At 39.9% G+C, this 17,653-nt stretch overlaps 1 protein-coding gene across 2 annotated transcripts in view; it reads left to right on the forward strand.

Moving 5' to 3' along the window:
- Positions 1–17,653, forward strand: part of TBC1D2B (TBC1 domain family member 2B) — a 31,061-nt gene that overhangs the window by 9,504 nt on the left and 3,904 nt on the right. For both annotated transcript variants that reach the window (XM_039732436.1, XM_039732447.1), the window contains exons 3-12: positions 2,576–2,741; positions 5,884–6,041; positions 6,994–7,220; positions 8,559–8,951; positions 10,225–10,335; positions 11,266–11,459; positions 12,411–12,905; positions 13,996–14,113; positions 14,816–15,001; positions 15,340–15,461. In XM_039732436.1, the coding sequence (XP_039588370.1) occupies positions 2,576–2,741; positions 5,884–6,041; positions 6,994–7,220; positions 8,559–8,951; positions 10,225–10,335; positions 11,266–11,459; positions 12,411–12,905; positions 13,996–14,113; positions 14,816–15,001; positions 15,340–15,461 (2,170 nt within the window). The remainder of the gene's footprint in view (positions 1–2,575; positions 2,742–5,883; positions 6,042–6,993; positions 7,221–8,558; positions 8,952–10,224; positions 10,336–11,265; positions 11,460–12,410; positions 12,906–13,995; positions 14,114–14,815; positions 15,002–15,339; positions 15,462–17,653) is intronic.

Below are 17,653 nucleotides of genomic sequence, written 5' to 3' on the forward strand. Positions count from 1 at the left end.
GATGTGCATGCAGTGTTGTGCTTTGTACTGGAGCATAGAAATAGCTTTATTTGGCTAGTGCTGGAGTACAGACGCTCTCCCTGGTGTTTTAAATGGGGAAGTAGTCTGCATTCAGTCCAAACCCAGAACTGCTTACTGCAGCCTTGCCTGTCTGTGCTGCCCTGTCCTCTCCCCTCCCTGTTCAGAAATCTGGACTAACTGGGGCATACATGGAGCTAGATACTGGTTTGTGGATCAGCCTTGAAAGGTTTTTAAGAACATTCAACGTAGTGAAAAATACTTCAACGTAGTGAAAAATACTTCAAAGTATTTTTCAGAGTGGGATGTGGGAAATTGAATATTAACAATAATTGCACTGTAGGATTTGTCGTGGAGGTGCCTTACTACCATGAAAGTCAAATAAATTATTTATTCTTTATAACATGTGGGATTATTATTTTTTTCTTGAAAGCAATTAAATGTTAATGTAGTTTCTATTATTTCAGTTCTTAATTTGCATTAATAAAACATGCAATGCCATGTATTTATGAGATGGTTGTGTTTTGAAATCAGTTCCAAAACAAGGTTGTTTTTTTTTCACTTGGAGGTTGCATGAGCAACCATTATCATTTGTTGTGTTTTGTGTGCTGTGCAGTCCATGCCTCTAAAAAAGCTCCTGGCTGGTGTGGGCAGGGGAGCATGTCCAGTGAGCAACCTCAGGGTACAACATTCAGACAATTGGCATGTCTGGGAGGAAAAATACATTTGTTGGGAATTCAACTCTTGAGCAGTTCCTTTACCTGGACCATCGTCTAAAAGGACTTAACAGAATCAAACAGGTAGAAGGTGAAACAAGCTGTAAGTGTAAAGGCAGAATGTTACTATTCTACCCTGACTTTGAGTATCCATAAATTTTTGGTCTGTGTGTTGTGAGTTGGTTTTTGGGTTTTTTTTCCCCTTTGGGATGTTTGGGTTTCCTGGGTGGTGGGGTTGAGTTTGGTTTTGGTTTTAATTACTATTTTGTAGTTAAAACTACTTATTATCTTTCCTCTTCATTAGACAGTAAATAGAATCCCATGTTTAGTTTTATCTAAACTACTTTAGCTGAACTGTGCTTTTTTCAAACAGCCACAGCACAAAAGAACTTGGAGTTCTCTTTGGCTGATAGGGCCCTGAAGTTCATAAAAATCAAGGCAGTGTAACTTGTAGCTCTATTTGAAACATGACATGATACATTTCTGTGCCAGATACCATTTTTCAAGGGTTTGAGATATTCCTAGTGTCAGAGATCTTTAATATTTCATATTCTTTATCACAGAATGTTCTTTCTACTTCTAATCTTTGGTACTTGATAAAAGTAACCCTCTGCTGAGTAATTGGAGGGTACGGTTTGCTTAAAGATGGTCTCGCTGCTGGTGCCAAGCATTGTCAGAGCAAAGGCTGAAAGACTCACCAGTGATAAAAGAGGGCATCATGATTTCCTAGGGCTTTATTTCAGTCAGAGCCCATCCAATATGTTACTTTCTAATGTAAATGTTGAATCATGTCTGAGAGTGTTGTCAAAAAATCTTTAATCTGCTGCAGTCTTTATGAATTATATCAAGAAGAATCTGAAAATTGCATTTGGATTTGTTTAACTTGCCTTTTCAGTGGGTTTGTAGAAAGCTGTAAACCACTTTATGCTTTTCTCTAATGCTTTTTGCTATTCATAATATATTCTGTATTCTGGATTTTTTACTCCCTCTGCCTGCTGGAGGGAGAGCGCAGCTCTCCAGACTAATGGAATCACCGAGGTAGCACAGCCACTGCAGGCTGTGCAGGGTGTGTTTGCCAGGGTGGTGTGTTGGAGCCCTGGCGTGCTGGCTGGGCCAGCCTGGCTCCTCTGGCCCTTGTGGGCTGTGGCTCAGGGCTGGGCCAGTTCCTGGAGCGTTGGGAGCCCGTGGGGTTTGCTGGGCTGTGCAGGACTGTGCTGCAGCTCTAACATGGGGCCCCCGCTTGCTCCAGTGCACAGGAATTAGGCTGGGGTGGGTTGAGGAGGAGTTGCATTCAGGAATCCTCACTGGTGCAGGAAGTGTCTGATGTCCTGCAGAGCTGTGCCAGCGTTCTTGGTTCTGGCAGTGCCTAGCCTGGCCTGGCACAGGACTGCCTCAGGACTGTGAAGGTCACTGACTTGCAGCAGCAGTGTCACTTTTAGGATGAATAACTTACAGGATGAAGCACACCCTGAAAGCTGGGTCAGTGTTTTTGTGACACTGTTCTGGACTTAGTTCTGATTGCCTGTTTTGTCAGTCACTCATGAAATAATGCTTTGTAAGCATCACACAGGTCCTGTCTGTTATCAGAAGTATGTGGCTACAGTGAGACCTCACTGAGAAGTTTTTCACTTTTAGCAATTTAAAGTAAGCCCTGAACAATGTCACTAGCAGACTTAGCAGTCTATGACTTTACATAGCCAATATTCTTTTACTTATTGAAGGTTGTGTTTATTTTTTTTCTCTCTTTTTTTTTTGGTTGTTTTTTTTGTTTGTTTGTTTTGGGTTTTTTTTGTTGTTGTTTTTATTTTGTTTTGGTTTTGTTTTGTTTTGTTTTAATATAGATTTGAATATCCTAAGTCAAAATGCTTCAGCAGAGAGAGCTAGAAATATTCTAGCTGTGGAGACTTCTCCTACAGACCTGGTGGGGGAACAAGCAGCTTCCCAGCCTGCACCAGTCCAAGGAAGTGCCATCAATTTCTCTCTTAAACAATGGAGTACTGAGATCAAGTAAGTTGTGAACCTGGGATAAAGAGTTACCGTGAGATAGTCTTGGTCAGGAACGACCAATTTCCTACAACAATTATGCGGTCAGTGGAGCTTCTTAAAATGATGGGAGGTGATGGGGTGGATTTTTTTGTTGTATCTCTTCAAGTAAACAGTTTCTTTACTCTATTTGCTGATTGAAGGTTTATGGGAACATTATTGCGTAGCATCACTGGTATCTGAAAGTCTTGTACAGCACTTCCAGTGATTGCTTTGCTCTCTGAATCCCAGTGGTTGTTGAGGCTGAGTTGTACTCTCAACCACTGCTGTTTTTCCTGGAGCTGTCAACTCCCAGCATCTCAGTAGTCATAGTACTCAGTGCACAGGAGCTATTTTTAGTGATGAAAATCAAACCAATATAAATCCTTATATTTTGTTCTCTTCTTAAAAGAAATGAAAACACATTTGAAGTAGGCACAGATTTGAAGTGATATAGTTCAAATTCCTGAGCAAAAATGTGGCAGACCCCTTCTGAACAAGATCAAAACCCCTCATTCACAATGAATTTACTCTTTAGTATTAACTGCTTTAAGTAACGCAGTCCCATTGGTTTTCAGCTCTCCTGTTGGGTTTTCTTTCTAAAGAATTTTATGGTTTGCTTTGCCCACATAGATGGATTTTCTACTTCTGCTTAAAGCATATTACAGTGCAAATGCAGAGCAGCTCACAAAGCAGAGCTGTAGCTTTGGTTAAAAAACTAAAGGATGTAGTTTTTTATGTCCTTCTTGAGCTGGGAGGAGAATGTTCATTTTCATCAGCAGCGTGAAGTTAAACAGATCCCCTTTAAAGCTTTCTGGTTTAGTGCAGAGATCTGAGAGGTTACCAGACGGTGTTGGTTTTCACTCTTTTTCTGTCTGTGGGTTGTTTTTTTCTTCTTTTCTTCCTAGTGTTGTGGTTGGTTGTTTTCCTCCCTTCTCCGGCAGTTCTGTGCCATTTGGGACGGGGGAAGATCTGGCAGCCTTTGGAATATGTGTGCCTTATCCAGTGTCTTACTGGATTGTGATTAGTTACAGCCCCAGAGTTAGAGGAAGGATCAAAGTGGTCTAAAACTGCAGAGAGTTTCCTCTCTTGCTATTTTTGTTTTGTATTTATTAATTTGTATTAAGGTGTGTAGATGTCTCATAAAAGCCTTTGTCCTTCCTCCTGAACAGAGAAGATACTGCTGTAATAGCTGTATTTGTATCCTAGGTAGCAGTTGTAATGTAATAATGGGGGGGGGGGGAAGAAAAATATGTCTTGGAGTTAAGCAGTGTATATAGTTACAGTAATTAAAGTTGAAATGCTCTTCTCTACTTTTAAAAATACACTTTCAAATACTATTGATAGATACCGACATTTAGGCTTAATTTTTTTTTTTTTTGTTTTAAATTTTCTTGCTCTCACCTACTTATTTACGCCTAATATAGATTTGGAAGCATACTGAATTACTATAACTTCCAGTTATATAACCATAAAAACATGACTTAAACCCCAAACATTTTAAAATAGAGACTCATTAGGTCATATGTTTGGATCTTGTGTAAGTTGCCCAATTGTACTCAGGGAAAGAAGTGCTGTTTTCAAATTTATCTATTTAATCTTTCATCTTACTTTAATCTAATAGAAAGCAACAGAGGACTGCTGCTTGAGTGCCCTGAACAAACCTGTGCAAAAGCTTTACAAAACTCAACATCAGCTATGATTTTTCATGGGCCTAACAGCAGTTCTTTAAAGAACTAGAAGGTGGTGTTCAGGCTTTTAAATGTTGAGGCCGAGTGAGTGCAGAACAGGCACAGAGAACAGAAGAGGGAATGTGGGGTTTGCAGTTGCCTGGTTAGAGATCAGCCACCATTTGGAGAAGAGGTGTAGAGATGCTAGGGGGCCCTTCCCGAGACACTCACTGTATTGGGTGTCCAATCCATCATTGCCCAGTTTGATCTACTTAATTTGTGTGGAACATCTGAATAAAGAAATTAAGCTTCTTGCTCTCAACAGGAATTATGATTCTTTCTGGAAGAAAATTAAATCTGTAGCATAAATGAGTCTTTGCCAAGTTTGTAAATCGATTGCTGAAATAGTTTTATTAATAACCATTAGGATTATTTTTAAATTGTAAATATTTATTAATTAATCAGATTATAAAAGTTGTCCACCACTTTATGATTGGCTTAGAGTTCATGTTGATAAAATGTTAAATCTCTTGTGAAGCTGAAAGACTGACTTGGATCATCAAATGATCTTGAAAGTGTAATATGGGTTATTTTCTGCTTAAGTTTTAAAGAGAGAATGTGGATGATTGAGTGAAAGCGTCTTAGTGAGCTTACACAGACTGTGTGGAAAATGCTGAGACACTAAATATATTTCAGTTTTATGCCTAAAATATTAAACTGGTTCATATGGGTTGATTTGGAATGTCCTTATGTAGTTGAACAAAGTCTTTGCAATACTGTGCTATGTTAATACTCATGGATGTAAGAGTTGACATTTCCTGAGTGAGTGATGGTTGTGGGGGAGCTGGGTCAGGTAATCTCATCCTGCTGGGAAATGTATTGTTCTCCTATAGAATTATCTGGCTGGCATTCAGAGGCTGCCCTGAAATGTTCTTGCAGATAGTTGGCCATGTTCCACCGTAGAAAAGAAAAACTGCAAAGGAGTCTTGTCATCAGCATTTCAACTGCAGCAGGTCTCTTGGATGATCCCAAGTTTTCTGTTAATTCCCAGTATGGAGCTATAACATATATGTGTTTTGACTGCATGCTGTTCAGTTTAATGCTTGGCAGTTACCCTAAAATTCTAAACTACAACTGATCAATAAAGAGATGCTGCTTGTAAATCCTAACTTTGTTTTGTACTTGCCCACTGCAGAAACAAAGCTAAAACAGGGGGATTCAAAAGACCATGGCATTAAAGTAAAATAATTCTTCTGTTCTTGAATTTAGCTGTTGATTGCAAGTGCTCTTTGGTAGCATATGTTTTATTTTCTTTGAGCTTTTATTTATTGGTATTGGTTTTGTCTGTGTTTTTAGCTTATTTTTAGTTTGCACTGTTTTAACTGTGAAAAGCCCCTTATAAAAATAATGCAAAATGGAGAAATATTTGTCACTTTTTCCTGCTGCTTTTTACACAGAAATTCCATGTCCTCCTTAAGAAAAGGAAGTAACGAAAATCGCAGGAGTGTATTTTATACCACTGAGGAGTGGGAACTGCTGGATCCAACCCCAAAAGACTTGGAGGATTCAATGGCTCTGGAAGAAAAAAGGAAACACCTGGCAGAAGGAAGTAAAGGTAGAAGTGGAGGAAGGAGGGAGGTCACATGCCTTACCTTGTTTAGCATAAAGTACCTTGTTATGTCTCTCTCTAGAAGATAAGTGGAAGCTTATCTTTTTCTTCACAAACCACATCCAGAGCTCTGTAAACTATTTTTTAAAAAATCAATTTCTTAGGTTGTGTTTGGGGTCCTCTGATGTTCAAATACAAGAGAATAAAGAGAAAGCCTTATTATCCACTGGTTTGGGTTTCCTGAGCATGCTACATGGTTCATTTTGTCACATGAATTGCAAAGTAACAAGGCGAAGGGAAATGCTAATGTCTGCAATTACTCACTTGAGTGTCACCCACTGAAGCAGAATTGCCTTTAGACTCTGTGTATGTACTTGTTATCTTGGCTTGCTTCTGAAATGGGGCCGAAGCAGGGATGGACATGAGGCAGCAGCTCATGTGTATGTTGTAACTGGTTCTCAGATTCGACCAGTGTCTGGAATAACCTTGTCAAGATGTTTTTATATCTCTTTAAGAGCACCTTAGGTGATATCCAAGTGACTTAATCTGTTAGAAAGCACCCTGTATGTGGAGGTGAAACCTTACATTGAATCCTCTTGTAGGAGAATTAGGCTGTGATATCAGATGTGGTTTTGCTGTGATTATTTGAAGGGAAATTTACTTTGCCATGGTTACAGATACCTTTTATTTTCTGTAATGAATTGTAAAATTCTCTTCATGTCTTACATGGAAAGTGTTAATTTATGAGCCAAGTCTTTTATCTGGGAGGGGAGAAGATTTGAACTTTTTTTTTTCCCACCAAAGAAAGCAACTTGGAAAATGAGGCATGTTTAACAGTATTGTATTGAGCGGTTTGAAAGCTGCTCAATGTTAATGAGTATATTTTTTAAGGAAATCTGAATGCTTTGAAATGCCTTTTTGCTAAGTGAACCGAACTAGAAGAAATTGTTTTATGCAGGATTGACTAGTTCAGCTTTTCCATTTGATTTTGGCCGCATTCCACACAAAGCAAGGCGCCCGTTGAAAGATATGATTGGATCAAGCAAAAACCGGAACAGCACCGACTCTTCCCCAACAGAATGGTATTCTGGCAATGGGAACAGACTGGTCTCTGAACTACAACTGAAGTATCAAAGCCAGCAGGAAGAGTTGGAGAAGCTGAAGAAAGATCTTTTGAGCCAAAAGGTAATTAAACCTTCAGGCAGAGTGCACAAAAGCAAATTGGTCTGGCAGGTGATTGTGAATTTAACCTTTCTGGCCATCTCACTGTGTTAAGACCTGGTTGGTTGTTTATAAAATGAGGGTTCTAAACAAACCTTTGTGTACAAAAAGTCATGAAACAAGAAGGACCATCTTTTACATCTATTGAAGTTAAGAGCCCTGAATAAAACTTCAATTTGCACACTGTTCATTGAATTGGTTTATCTGTCTTCCTTGTTCTCTGAAGTTAATTTGTTTGGTGTCTGCCAGGATCCTGGCTAATAGCCATAGCTTCTTTTTCTGTATGTACATAAAATATTTTGGGAACTTCTCCTTTCAGATTCTCTTTGTTTGTTTTTTGATTCTTTTAGTGCTAGTGCAGTTGGTGGGAAATAGACCTGGCTTCTTTCTCTCCTCAGGAGGGGTTTTCTAAGATAGGCCTAACCATAATGTGTGTATATAGACTGCACTCACGTGGTGGTCATGCTTGTGTGCCCTCATAACTCCAATTTATTCAACACCTTGGTTTTATCGAAAAAAGCTTCTACTCATTTTAAGAAGAAAAATGTTTTAAATATTATATGGAGCTGCTGCTTCTGCTATTTGTATTTTCCTTTGTGTGAGGTGATCAAAGGGAAACCAAAGAAGGAGTCAGTCTGAGCCCCATATTTATACTCATTTTGGGCATTATCTTTCCTAGGAGTACGTTTGAGCTTCTGAGCCTGCTGCTGTGGGAAATCCCATTGGTCTAGTGCAACACTGCGTTCACAGCTACTTCTGTTTTTATAAAAAGAAATATGTCTTAGGTGGTCATTTCGGTGGCAAGATTTTCTAAACAGCCTTTCATAGACTTCCTTTTTGACAAAGCAGTGTTTGTTTTTTACCTCCTTTTATTTTCTCCGCATCCGTTAGAGAAGAGAGCTCTTAGTTACCTTTGCTTTTTCCATTCTGTAACGATTTCCTGTTAACTTTTTGGGCTTAAGCCTCTTCCTTTTCACCCTACAACAGGATGCCTTGCTTGCAAGCAAGGCTTTTTTCAGCTTCCAAGTAACTGCTGGGCCTCAGCTGTCCACTCCTTTTCCTTAACCTGTTGCAGCCATTTCAGGCAGGATCCTTAGCTCAGTGAAGGACACTGAAGCCATCTATGTAGGCCAGTCATTGTAAGGTGTTAGCCTGCAAGAAATCATGTAGTAAAGTATTTCCTTTTCTCTTTAAAACACCAGCATGAGGTCTTAGCCCATTGCAGAAATTTTATTTAAACTATAAAATTTAGAAACTTAAAATTTCATCAGTTTTTTTTTGCTGCTGTTTTTTAATTCCCAGGAACTTGTTCGACTTCTGCAGCAAACAGTCCGATCTTCCCAATATGACAAATACTTTGCAAGCCACCTTTGTGAGGGGGTTCCCAAAGATACCTTAGAGCTGTTGCACCAAAAAGATGACCAGATTTTGGGCCTCAATAATCAACTTGAAAAGTTAAATCTGGAAAAAGATAGTCTCCAGCAGGAAGTCAAGAATCTGAAGTGTAAAGTTGGAGAACTCAATGAACGGCTGGGAATGTTGATGGAAACTATTCAAGCTAAAGATGAAGTCATCATGAAACTCTCTCGACAACTCAGCGAATGTGAGGAAAGCGCATCCTCTCAAAGTGGAGCAATAAATTCCCCCACAGCCACCTGTACTAATAAGGAACTGCAGGAACTGGACAGACTAAAAGTAAGAGCACTGTCTCTGTCTTGATGCATATGGGAATTTCTTCTCTCTGTAAAAGCACTTTTTAGTCTGCTGTTCTGTTTGAGATCACTATAACCGTTCCCCAGCACACTCATCAACGGAGGCCTTCTCAGCTTGGAACCTCCACTTGGAGCTGTTGTGTGACAATATAACCAGAACTTTCTTCCTTTGGGCCATCTCTAGTGCAGGGCTATACTTTCAGTAAATTAATCATTGGTGTGGAGCAGAAGAGATGTAAGAAATAATCAAAGGAGCAGGAAGGATTAAGGGTAAGAGGAAAATACAAGCATGGAGAATACAAACAGAAAGCTTGCTTTGGTTGTTTTTTATTTTAAAGTGAGGCAGCAAAGAGCATGTGGAAAAGCAAAAGGAAGCTCTGAAGAGACAAAAAAAGAGGGAGGAGTATAAGAACCTGTTTTACTAAAACTGCTACAGCTCTTACTAATACTTTATTTTTATTCTGTAACATACCTCTCTGAATGTGTCACAAGTTCTTAATGGAGTTACTGAAGTTATCCACTTTGCTCAAAACAGGCTTTCTTGCCTTTGGATAAATGTTGTATTTCAAATTGATTAACATTCCAAAGAATTTGGAATATAAATAAGTTACTTAAAATATACTTAAACTTATATAATTTTCTGTCTTACATGTGAGCCAGGTAAGTTTTAATAAATGAAGTTGAAACCGGAAGTCAGTGGTCTTGGCAGAAAGCAGTCAGAGCTCGTAGATGCTGGGGAGTGTGAGAGTCCTGTGGTTGCTGGGAGGGTACCAGCCTCATCTCACAGGCTCAGCTTTCAGAGGCAGTGTTTGTAGCCAGGATCTGAGTGGATTGGGCGGGGAAGGTCATTGCTAAGGATTTATCTTTCCATACGGAGGCAGAGATGAAACTTGTACTGTTAATGAGGGCTGGTGAGGGTGGTGAAAACCCAAGGGGCATTCATCCCCCCTGCTTTGTGTTGCTGTGGCCTCTGGGATGAGCTCAACCTACATGTGCCTGTTCTCCCTGCCTGTTCCCTGACAGCAGCCAGCTGCCTTCTGGAGGCAGTGGAGCACTGGGAGGATGCAGGTGAGGCACAGCACCACCCTGTGCTCATATTTGGCATGTGCATTTCATTTACATGAAATCAAAAAATAATACTTGATTTGTGCCTGATATTTGTAATTAATATCCTATTAGTAGCTGCTGTTTCTATGCTCTAAGGTGATTTTTATCTGACAGGCATAATCCACTTTGGGGTTTTTTTTTATCAACAGGACAATCTTCAGGGTTATAAGACCCAGAATAAATTTTTAAATAAGGAGATTTTAGAACTTTCTACTCTACGAAGAAATGCAGAAGCAAGAGAGAGAGAATGGCAGGCAAAGGTCAGTATGTTCTCACTTGGCAATGTCTAAAGCAGTTTTCCATACTTTAGCCGTAAATCTACCCAGGAAATGGAGCCATTTAAGTGTATTAAATATGATAGCTTAAAAAAAAAAGCCCTCTCAGTCCTTACAGACCAATCTTTCTGAATAGGTTCTTGAAAGAAGTAATTGCTTTTAAAATTGTGTGACCCGGTGGAACATTTTGATAACTTATGAACAAAGGCATGTGCATGTCTGAAAACATTGTTTCCTCAGAATTAAGGCTGTAATGATTTTTTTTAAAGGTCAGTGACAGGATGTGTAAGGACTTATAGGTCACTATCAAGCTTTCTCCTGAACACAAAGGATGACTATGGTATGGTGAATGTAATTTCTGTCTGGATGAATTTGAGTGTAGAGATGTTGCAGGGAGATAATAAAGATTTCCAGTGCTTGGGGTTAGGGAAAATGCACTCATCTGTAACTAAGGTTAGATACCTGTAGCTGGTTCGGTAGGCTTTGCTTTTAGTTGTTTGAAAAGCATGCATTCAGTGGCCAGGCTTAAATGCTGTATTTTTGGCACAGAGGTGTGTGTCTACAATTCTTACATGCTATTACCTAACTCATATGCCACTTAAGTTGTCCTTGTTCAAACATGCACAGACTACAGCTGCTACAATGCAACCATTTTGTTCTTTTAAGGTATTTCATACAATGCATTGATAATTAAGGTTTGCTCAGAATTTCCACATGCAAAAATACATGTGGTGGAAAACATCTGGTCCACTAGGCTGCCTTATGTTTACAAAAATGGGAAAGTTAAGCTGGCTGTTCTTGACTTAGATGTTTCTAAGCAGCATAAACCAATAGAATAGCATTGAGCCAGGTTTTAAAAGAAGTGTAGTACAAAGTAAGTGTCTGAAGATTTGTATCATGTATTGTTTTTTGCAGTATACCAGCTTAGAAGCCAAACTCTGCCAGATTGAAAGTAAATACTTGATCTTGCTTCAAGAAATGAAAACTCCCGTTTGTTCTGAGGATCAAAGTCCTGCTCGTGAGGTTATCACACAGTTACTGGAAGATGCCTTGAAAGCAGAACCTAGTGAACAACCAGAACAAGCATTTTTCAAACCCCACCTGGTCAGGTAGTTTGGTCCTGTTAAATTAAATATGTGTGTGTCTTGGCCAGTGGGCTCTATTATAACACTGGAAAACAGACAGTGAGAAGGTATTTGCAGGTTTGGGTTATTTATTGTATTTCCCTTCATTAATTGTCATGAAGTTGTCATGAAATCCTTTTGGCTGTATAAAAACATTGCCTTGGGGAAGACATGTGGTGCAGGTCAGGATGCAGATTGAACTCTGGGTGGTCTAATCTGGAGGATAAGGGGCCATGAGGCCTGGTGGCACCAGCCAGATGAGGAACGCTGGGAGACGCAGCGAGGACTCGGCAGCAGGAGGGCTGTGAAGACTTGGACTGTGAGGAGCTAAAAGCCCCGGGATTCCTTTGTTGAGGGTGCTTCCTGGCACTGTGGCACAGCCCAGGCTGCGTCTGTGTGCCTTGGATGAAGTGTTTTATGGAGCCTGAGACTCTGCCGAGGGAAGCTGTAAGGAAACCTGGCTGGGCTGTGAGTGTGGGTTGTGCAGGAGCTGAGCAGGAACTGTTGGGGGGGCTTTGGCCCCAGCAGTGACAGTCTCTGTTGGGAGTGTGGCTGCCTGGGAGTGTGAGAAATGGTCCCACTGGGAAGTTTCACTGACACATTTATTCATTAATTGAGATAAATATCAAACTTAGACAAAGGTATTGCCGTACAGCTGCTGAAGGGGAGCTGCTGAGGAGATGGGTACCTTCCAACTTGACCATGTTGTTAAATAAATTGCTTAGTTTGTGTAGTAATATATACAGGAACATGGGCACCAAGTCTTTTGTATATGGAATTGTACAAGTAATTGTTGAATATACTTCAGAAAAATGTGTAATAAGAGGAACTTGAGAGCTATGGAGAGTGGTTGTGAAGTAATTTTATGGTGGGAACTTGAGAGCTTCAGGGCTACTGATCATATTTTTAAAACCTTTTTTCTTCCCTCCATTACAGTGAATATGATATATATGGTTTTCAGACTATCCCAGAGGATGATGATGAGGAGAAACTAGTAGCAAAATCACGAGCTTTGGACTTGAGATCACTTTCACTTAGTGAAAATCGAGAGATCTCCACAGGAGTGAAATGGGAAAACTATCTTGCAAGCACAATGAATAGAGAGATGATGCGCTGTGTGGAGCTGAAGAACCTTATTCGGTCTGGAATTCCGCATGAGCACCGTTCCAAGATGTGGAAATGGTGTGTCAATCTCCATGTTAAAAAGTTCAAGGACAGTGCAGTACCTGGCTACTTCCAAATCTTGCTTCAAAAAGCTCTGGAAAAACCAAATCCCGCATCTAAACAGATTGAGTTGGATCTCTTGAGGACTTTACCAAACAACAAACATTACTCCTCCCCAACGTCTGAAGGGATCCAGAAGCTGCGAAATGTGCTGCTGGCATTTTCCTGGAGAAATCCTGATATAGGATATTGCCAAGGGCTCAACAGGTAAGATTTTGCTTATCTTGGTTAGTAAGTATGCAGTGAAATACTTAGTGAGCCTTTCAAATCCCATGTATAGCAACATGGTTTCGAACAACAGTTTGCCTTATGGGTTGTATGCTCATAATTTTTAATAAACAAATTGCTGTCACATTTTTTAAACCAACGGAAAAAGCAGTTGACTTGGATAATAAGTTTTGTAAAATCAACTTGGCATCAAAACTGGAACTGGAATTAACTCTTAAGAAATGAGCTACTCAAATGTAGTTTTACATTGACTTCATGTCAGTTGTAGGGGATTATGCTGCTTTTTTGTGCAAGAATTTGCTAAGTTTTTTTCTTCTTTTAAAGCAAGCAGAAAAAAATGCTTGAAAGCTTTTTTTCATATTGTTAAGGCAATACATTTCAGCATTTTCCACAGATGTCTTCAATCAGAATTGCAGAATTTAAAGGGGATTCTTGTGTTACAATGCTAAGAAAAATTCTGATTCATTGCAGTTGGCCTTTGCTAGAATAGCTTTGCTACTTGGAGATCTGTAGTAAATGAAGGTGCTACTTGAAGCAGGTGTGTTGGTCTAACACCCTGTCTCATCCCCGTGATGTAATGCTAGAGATGTCCACTTGTGCACTATTTTATGTACTAGCAAAGGCTTTTGGGCTTAGAGCAGCTTTGTCTTTTGAAAGAGCACTGAAGAAGTAGTAGAATAGAAGCAGTGAGTCATGTAGTAGAGGTGGTGAGGTGGTGGTAGCAGTAGTAGTAATGTGGAAACCTCCACCTAACACCCTTAGAATAAACATCTCCTTTCTAAACTAGACTCTGTGTTTAGAGAGCTCTTAAAATTGGCAACATCAACACTTCAAGAAATTCTTAGAGCAAGTTTTTGCCTTTTTCTGTTTTCTTATTTAGCTGAATACAAATACTTGGTGTGGCTGAGAAGGCATGGCTTTGCCCCATCTTAAAATTCATCAAGTTTTGCTGTTCAGTGCTCAGCTGTTAATACATTTACCTCTGCTGAACAGAAAAAAATACTTTAATGATTCTTACTATAGTTTGTATCTTTAATAACCTTCTCCTCCAAATAAACTCTGTTTTCAGGTTGGTAGCAATTGCACTTCTGTACTTGGAACAGGAAGATGCTTTTTGGTGTCTGGTAACAATAGTGGAAGTTTTTATGCCTCGTGATTATTATACTAAGACACTGCTGGGATCCCAGGTATGTGCTCTGCTGGGATAAAGCCTGGTCCTGTAAACTGCAGCCAGTCAACAGCTTTCCTCTGCAGCTGTCTGATAGGCCTCTTTGGAAGGGCATGGGAGTGGAGTTGACAGGGGTGGGTTCCAAGCACAAGGACCCTTGTTTGGACAAGGACTGTAACAGTGAGATAGTCGTTCAGTGTCCTGCTTGGAGTCCTTAACCCCCCTTCTCATTGATAGCTTCACAACCCTGAGCTGGGTTATCGTTCCTTTTCTCACGTTTGGGGGAATGGTGATGCGGGGCTCTGGGGGAGGGCAGGGTGAGAATGCATTTGCAGTGCTGTGGGCAGTAGCTGCTGTAGCATTCCTGCTTCCAGGTGATGCTCTGGTCCAGGCTTCCTTCTCCAGCCAAGTGTTTGCCCAGCATTCTCTCTGCTCCTGTGCTCCTGCACCAATGCAGCACTGGTGAACAGTATTAGAAACACCCCACCTATGTTGGAGGAGCCTTGTGAGACCGGGGCTGGGTTGAGAATCAGACAAGGGCAATCTGCAGTGGGGTTGCTGTGTGTGCTTTGGGTGCATCTAGCTTGGAGGTGCGAGCTACACAATCCTGGGTTTCCTGGTTACCTCTGGAAAGACTTGCACTTACAGACTGGTAATAGCCTTCCTGTGAATGATGTGCTGGAAAACTGGAACAATAACACTCTATTTGTCATCCCTTTAGGTTGATCAGCGAGTATTTAAGGATTTATTGAGTGAGAAGCTTCCACGATTACATGCTCATTTTGAACAATATAAGGTTGATTATACTCTCATCACTTTCAACTGGTTTCTTGTGGTTTTTGTGGACAGCGTGGTTAGTGACATCCTTTTCAAAATCTGGGACTCCTTCCTCTATGAGGGACCAAAGGTGAACCTAATGGGCTGAGTTTGTTCATTTGTTACCTGATAACAAAGTACTGTGGTGTTACTGAGTGCAAGACTAAAATAAGGTTGCTTTGCAAAACTCCTGTTAGTTAAAATGACATCTAGGAAAAAAACAAAGGAGGAACTGTGCATAACCATTCAAAACATTTTCCAGCTTTTGGAAGTAGGGGCTGGGGCAGGGAAGGGAGATAGAAATGTGACTGAAGGGCTTAAGTGCAGCCTGTGCATAAGGAACTCTTGTTGGGGGTTTATAAAGATGGTCATGAAACTCAGTATATTCTGTACTTAAAAAATACCAAATATTATATGTATTTTTATCAGGTAATATTCCGATTTGCCCTGGCACTGTTTAAGTACAAAGAAGAGGAAATCTTAAAGCTGCAAGATTCAATGTCTATTTTCAAGTACCTTCGCTATTTCACACGCACCATCCTTGATGCCAGGTGGGTAACTCACACTGGGGTGGCACTGAGGGACTTGTAGTGGGCCATGGGAGATGTCTGTCTTGTGGCTTTGGTTGTTTTCATCTAGATCCTAATTCATATATAAAGCAACTAGAGATGCAACCAACTGCTAGGATTTGTCATGAGCACTTTTATCTAGTAGAGACAAATCAGAAATAATGGAGGCTTAAATAGTAATTTTTGCTTGTGAAGGAGATTACCTTGTTTAGGTGTTATGTCATGGTAGCAACACGTCAGAATTTCAACCATAGGTGAAGTTTCCCTCTGCACTGCAGATGTAACTTGTTACTAAAATGTTTTATGATCAATCGAAAATACATCCTGGCTCAAGCATTAAAGATGTGAGCCCTGTCCCCCAGAGCTTAAATCTCTTATGCATGGTTAATGCACAGGCTCCTTACACATAGTTCCAGCTGGTTTTAAGACATACTTGGAAGCAGAGAATAAGTACAAATTAGATACTTTTCTTGGCTTCAGTCCTTGCATAGGACTTACAGTTTGTAAATTAGTGTCGAGTGTTTTTAGATTCCTGGTCTCAAGACTGTAGAGCAGTAGGTTAATCTTAAAAAGAAAAGTCATACTGGGATTGGTTTAATGTCTGAAAATGTTTTGCACATCATTTGAAGTTCACTAATTTTCAATTTAGAGAAAAAAACTGTATTGAAATCTGAGATTTTTTTTAATGTGATAAACTCCACAAAAATTGAGGCTTACACTTTGACTCCTGCTGCAAGAGCTCTATTATTTTTACTTCTTGTGTTTCAGTTTTGACTGGAGAGAAGTTAAAGCTGAATAAGTGTTTGAAAGGGATTGCTGGGATTGATACAGAGAGAAAAAAATTAAATTTTTTTGTTCTTACCTAATCCAAATAAAATGTTGATATTTAATCAGAGGTGAAGATTTGGCTTTCTATTCCTTTTCCACTTGTGGAAATTATGTCTTGATTCTACTGTCTGAACTTTCTGGTGCTGAAATAACCCATTTTAAAGATGTCTAAAACTGCTGAGTTTGGTGTTAACAAAATGAACTAATTAGGGATCATTGGGGGATGGGGAGTTCAAGTGAGGACAGAACGACAGAATTCAGTATATCAAAGATATTTGCAATATAAATATGCTCTGTGCTGATCTGTAAGTCTGCCTTTTGGGGTTTTAAGAGTGGAAGCAGTGCAGTGCCACCTAGGGAATATGTATCTGCCGGCTAGGACTAACAAGACAGAATTCAAGCTGCCTGTTTTCTTATTCTGCCATGTTTGTACAAGTTTTACATCATCAACATTTGAGCAGTACAGAAGCATGTAGAGTGAGGCCTTTCTTGATATGGACAAAAAATGACCCTGTTGTAGAGAAAAAATTCAGAAATATTTATTTGTATAGAATTCATGGATGTTCTGAATGGTTAAAGTCATTCTGCACAGAGTTTCTAAGTTCAAACTCTGTAGTAAGTGAAAGGTCTCTACAGACACGTGCATAATTATATTCTAGTTACAGGATGTCATAGCTGGATTTTTCTACCCAGGCATGGCATGTTGTGCACAGGTAGAGAAGCTGCTGGAATATCTTCTGTGTAGAAGTAGCAGGAAATCATTCCTTGATCACTCAAAAATACAAACCTACCATTAAATAAACTGTCCAAAGAAGTTTTCTTAATATTTATTTGTGATAATTAAAATTAAATAAATTAAATATTCCAGTTCCCCTTTTTTCCTTATTAAACAAAGATGGGTTTGGGTGTAGATCAGCAATAATGATGTAGTTGGATGGAGGCGTTTTGGACTGATTCGACTGACCAGTTGCTGGGTTTGCTGGGATTGCAAGATGATATGATACACTGTGACTCTGGAAGGGGGCTGGATCCTCTATGGTGCTTTACATTGTGCTCTGACATGTTTGGCTTGACTCTGGTCTAGAGATCTCTGTGCTCCAGCCAGCAGGACCCCCAGAGCATTTTTTACTGTGTTGGAAACTATGGCTTGTCTCTGTTCTGTCTTATCTTGTCCGTGTCTGTGTTGTCCCTGGCTTTATCTGGTCTCTTGATTGTTAGGGTATCTTGGTTAACTGGAGAGCTGAGTGGTTTGGGATTGAAGAAGCTGCTGTGGGTTCTATGGAGGAAGTTATCCAACCTGTACGGGTAACTGGATGTACCGAGTATCCAGTGTAGCCAAGGAAGCT

This window comes from Passer montanus, unplaced genomic scaffold (genome assembly GCF_014805655.1).
Source record: "Passer montanus isolate IOZ18808 unplaced genomic scaffold, ASM1480565v1 scaffold111, whole genome shotgun sequence".
Classification (NCBI taxonomy): domain Eukaryota; kingdom Metazoa; phylum Chordata; class Aves; order Passeriformes; family Passeridae; genus Passer; species Passer montanus.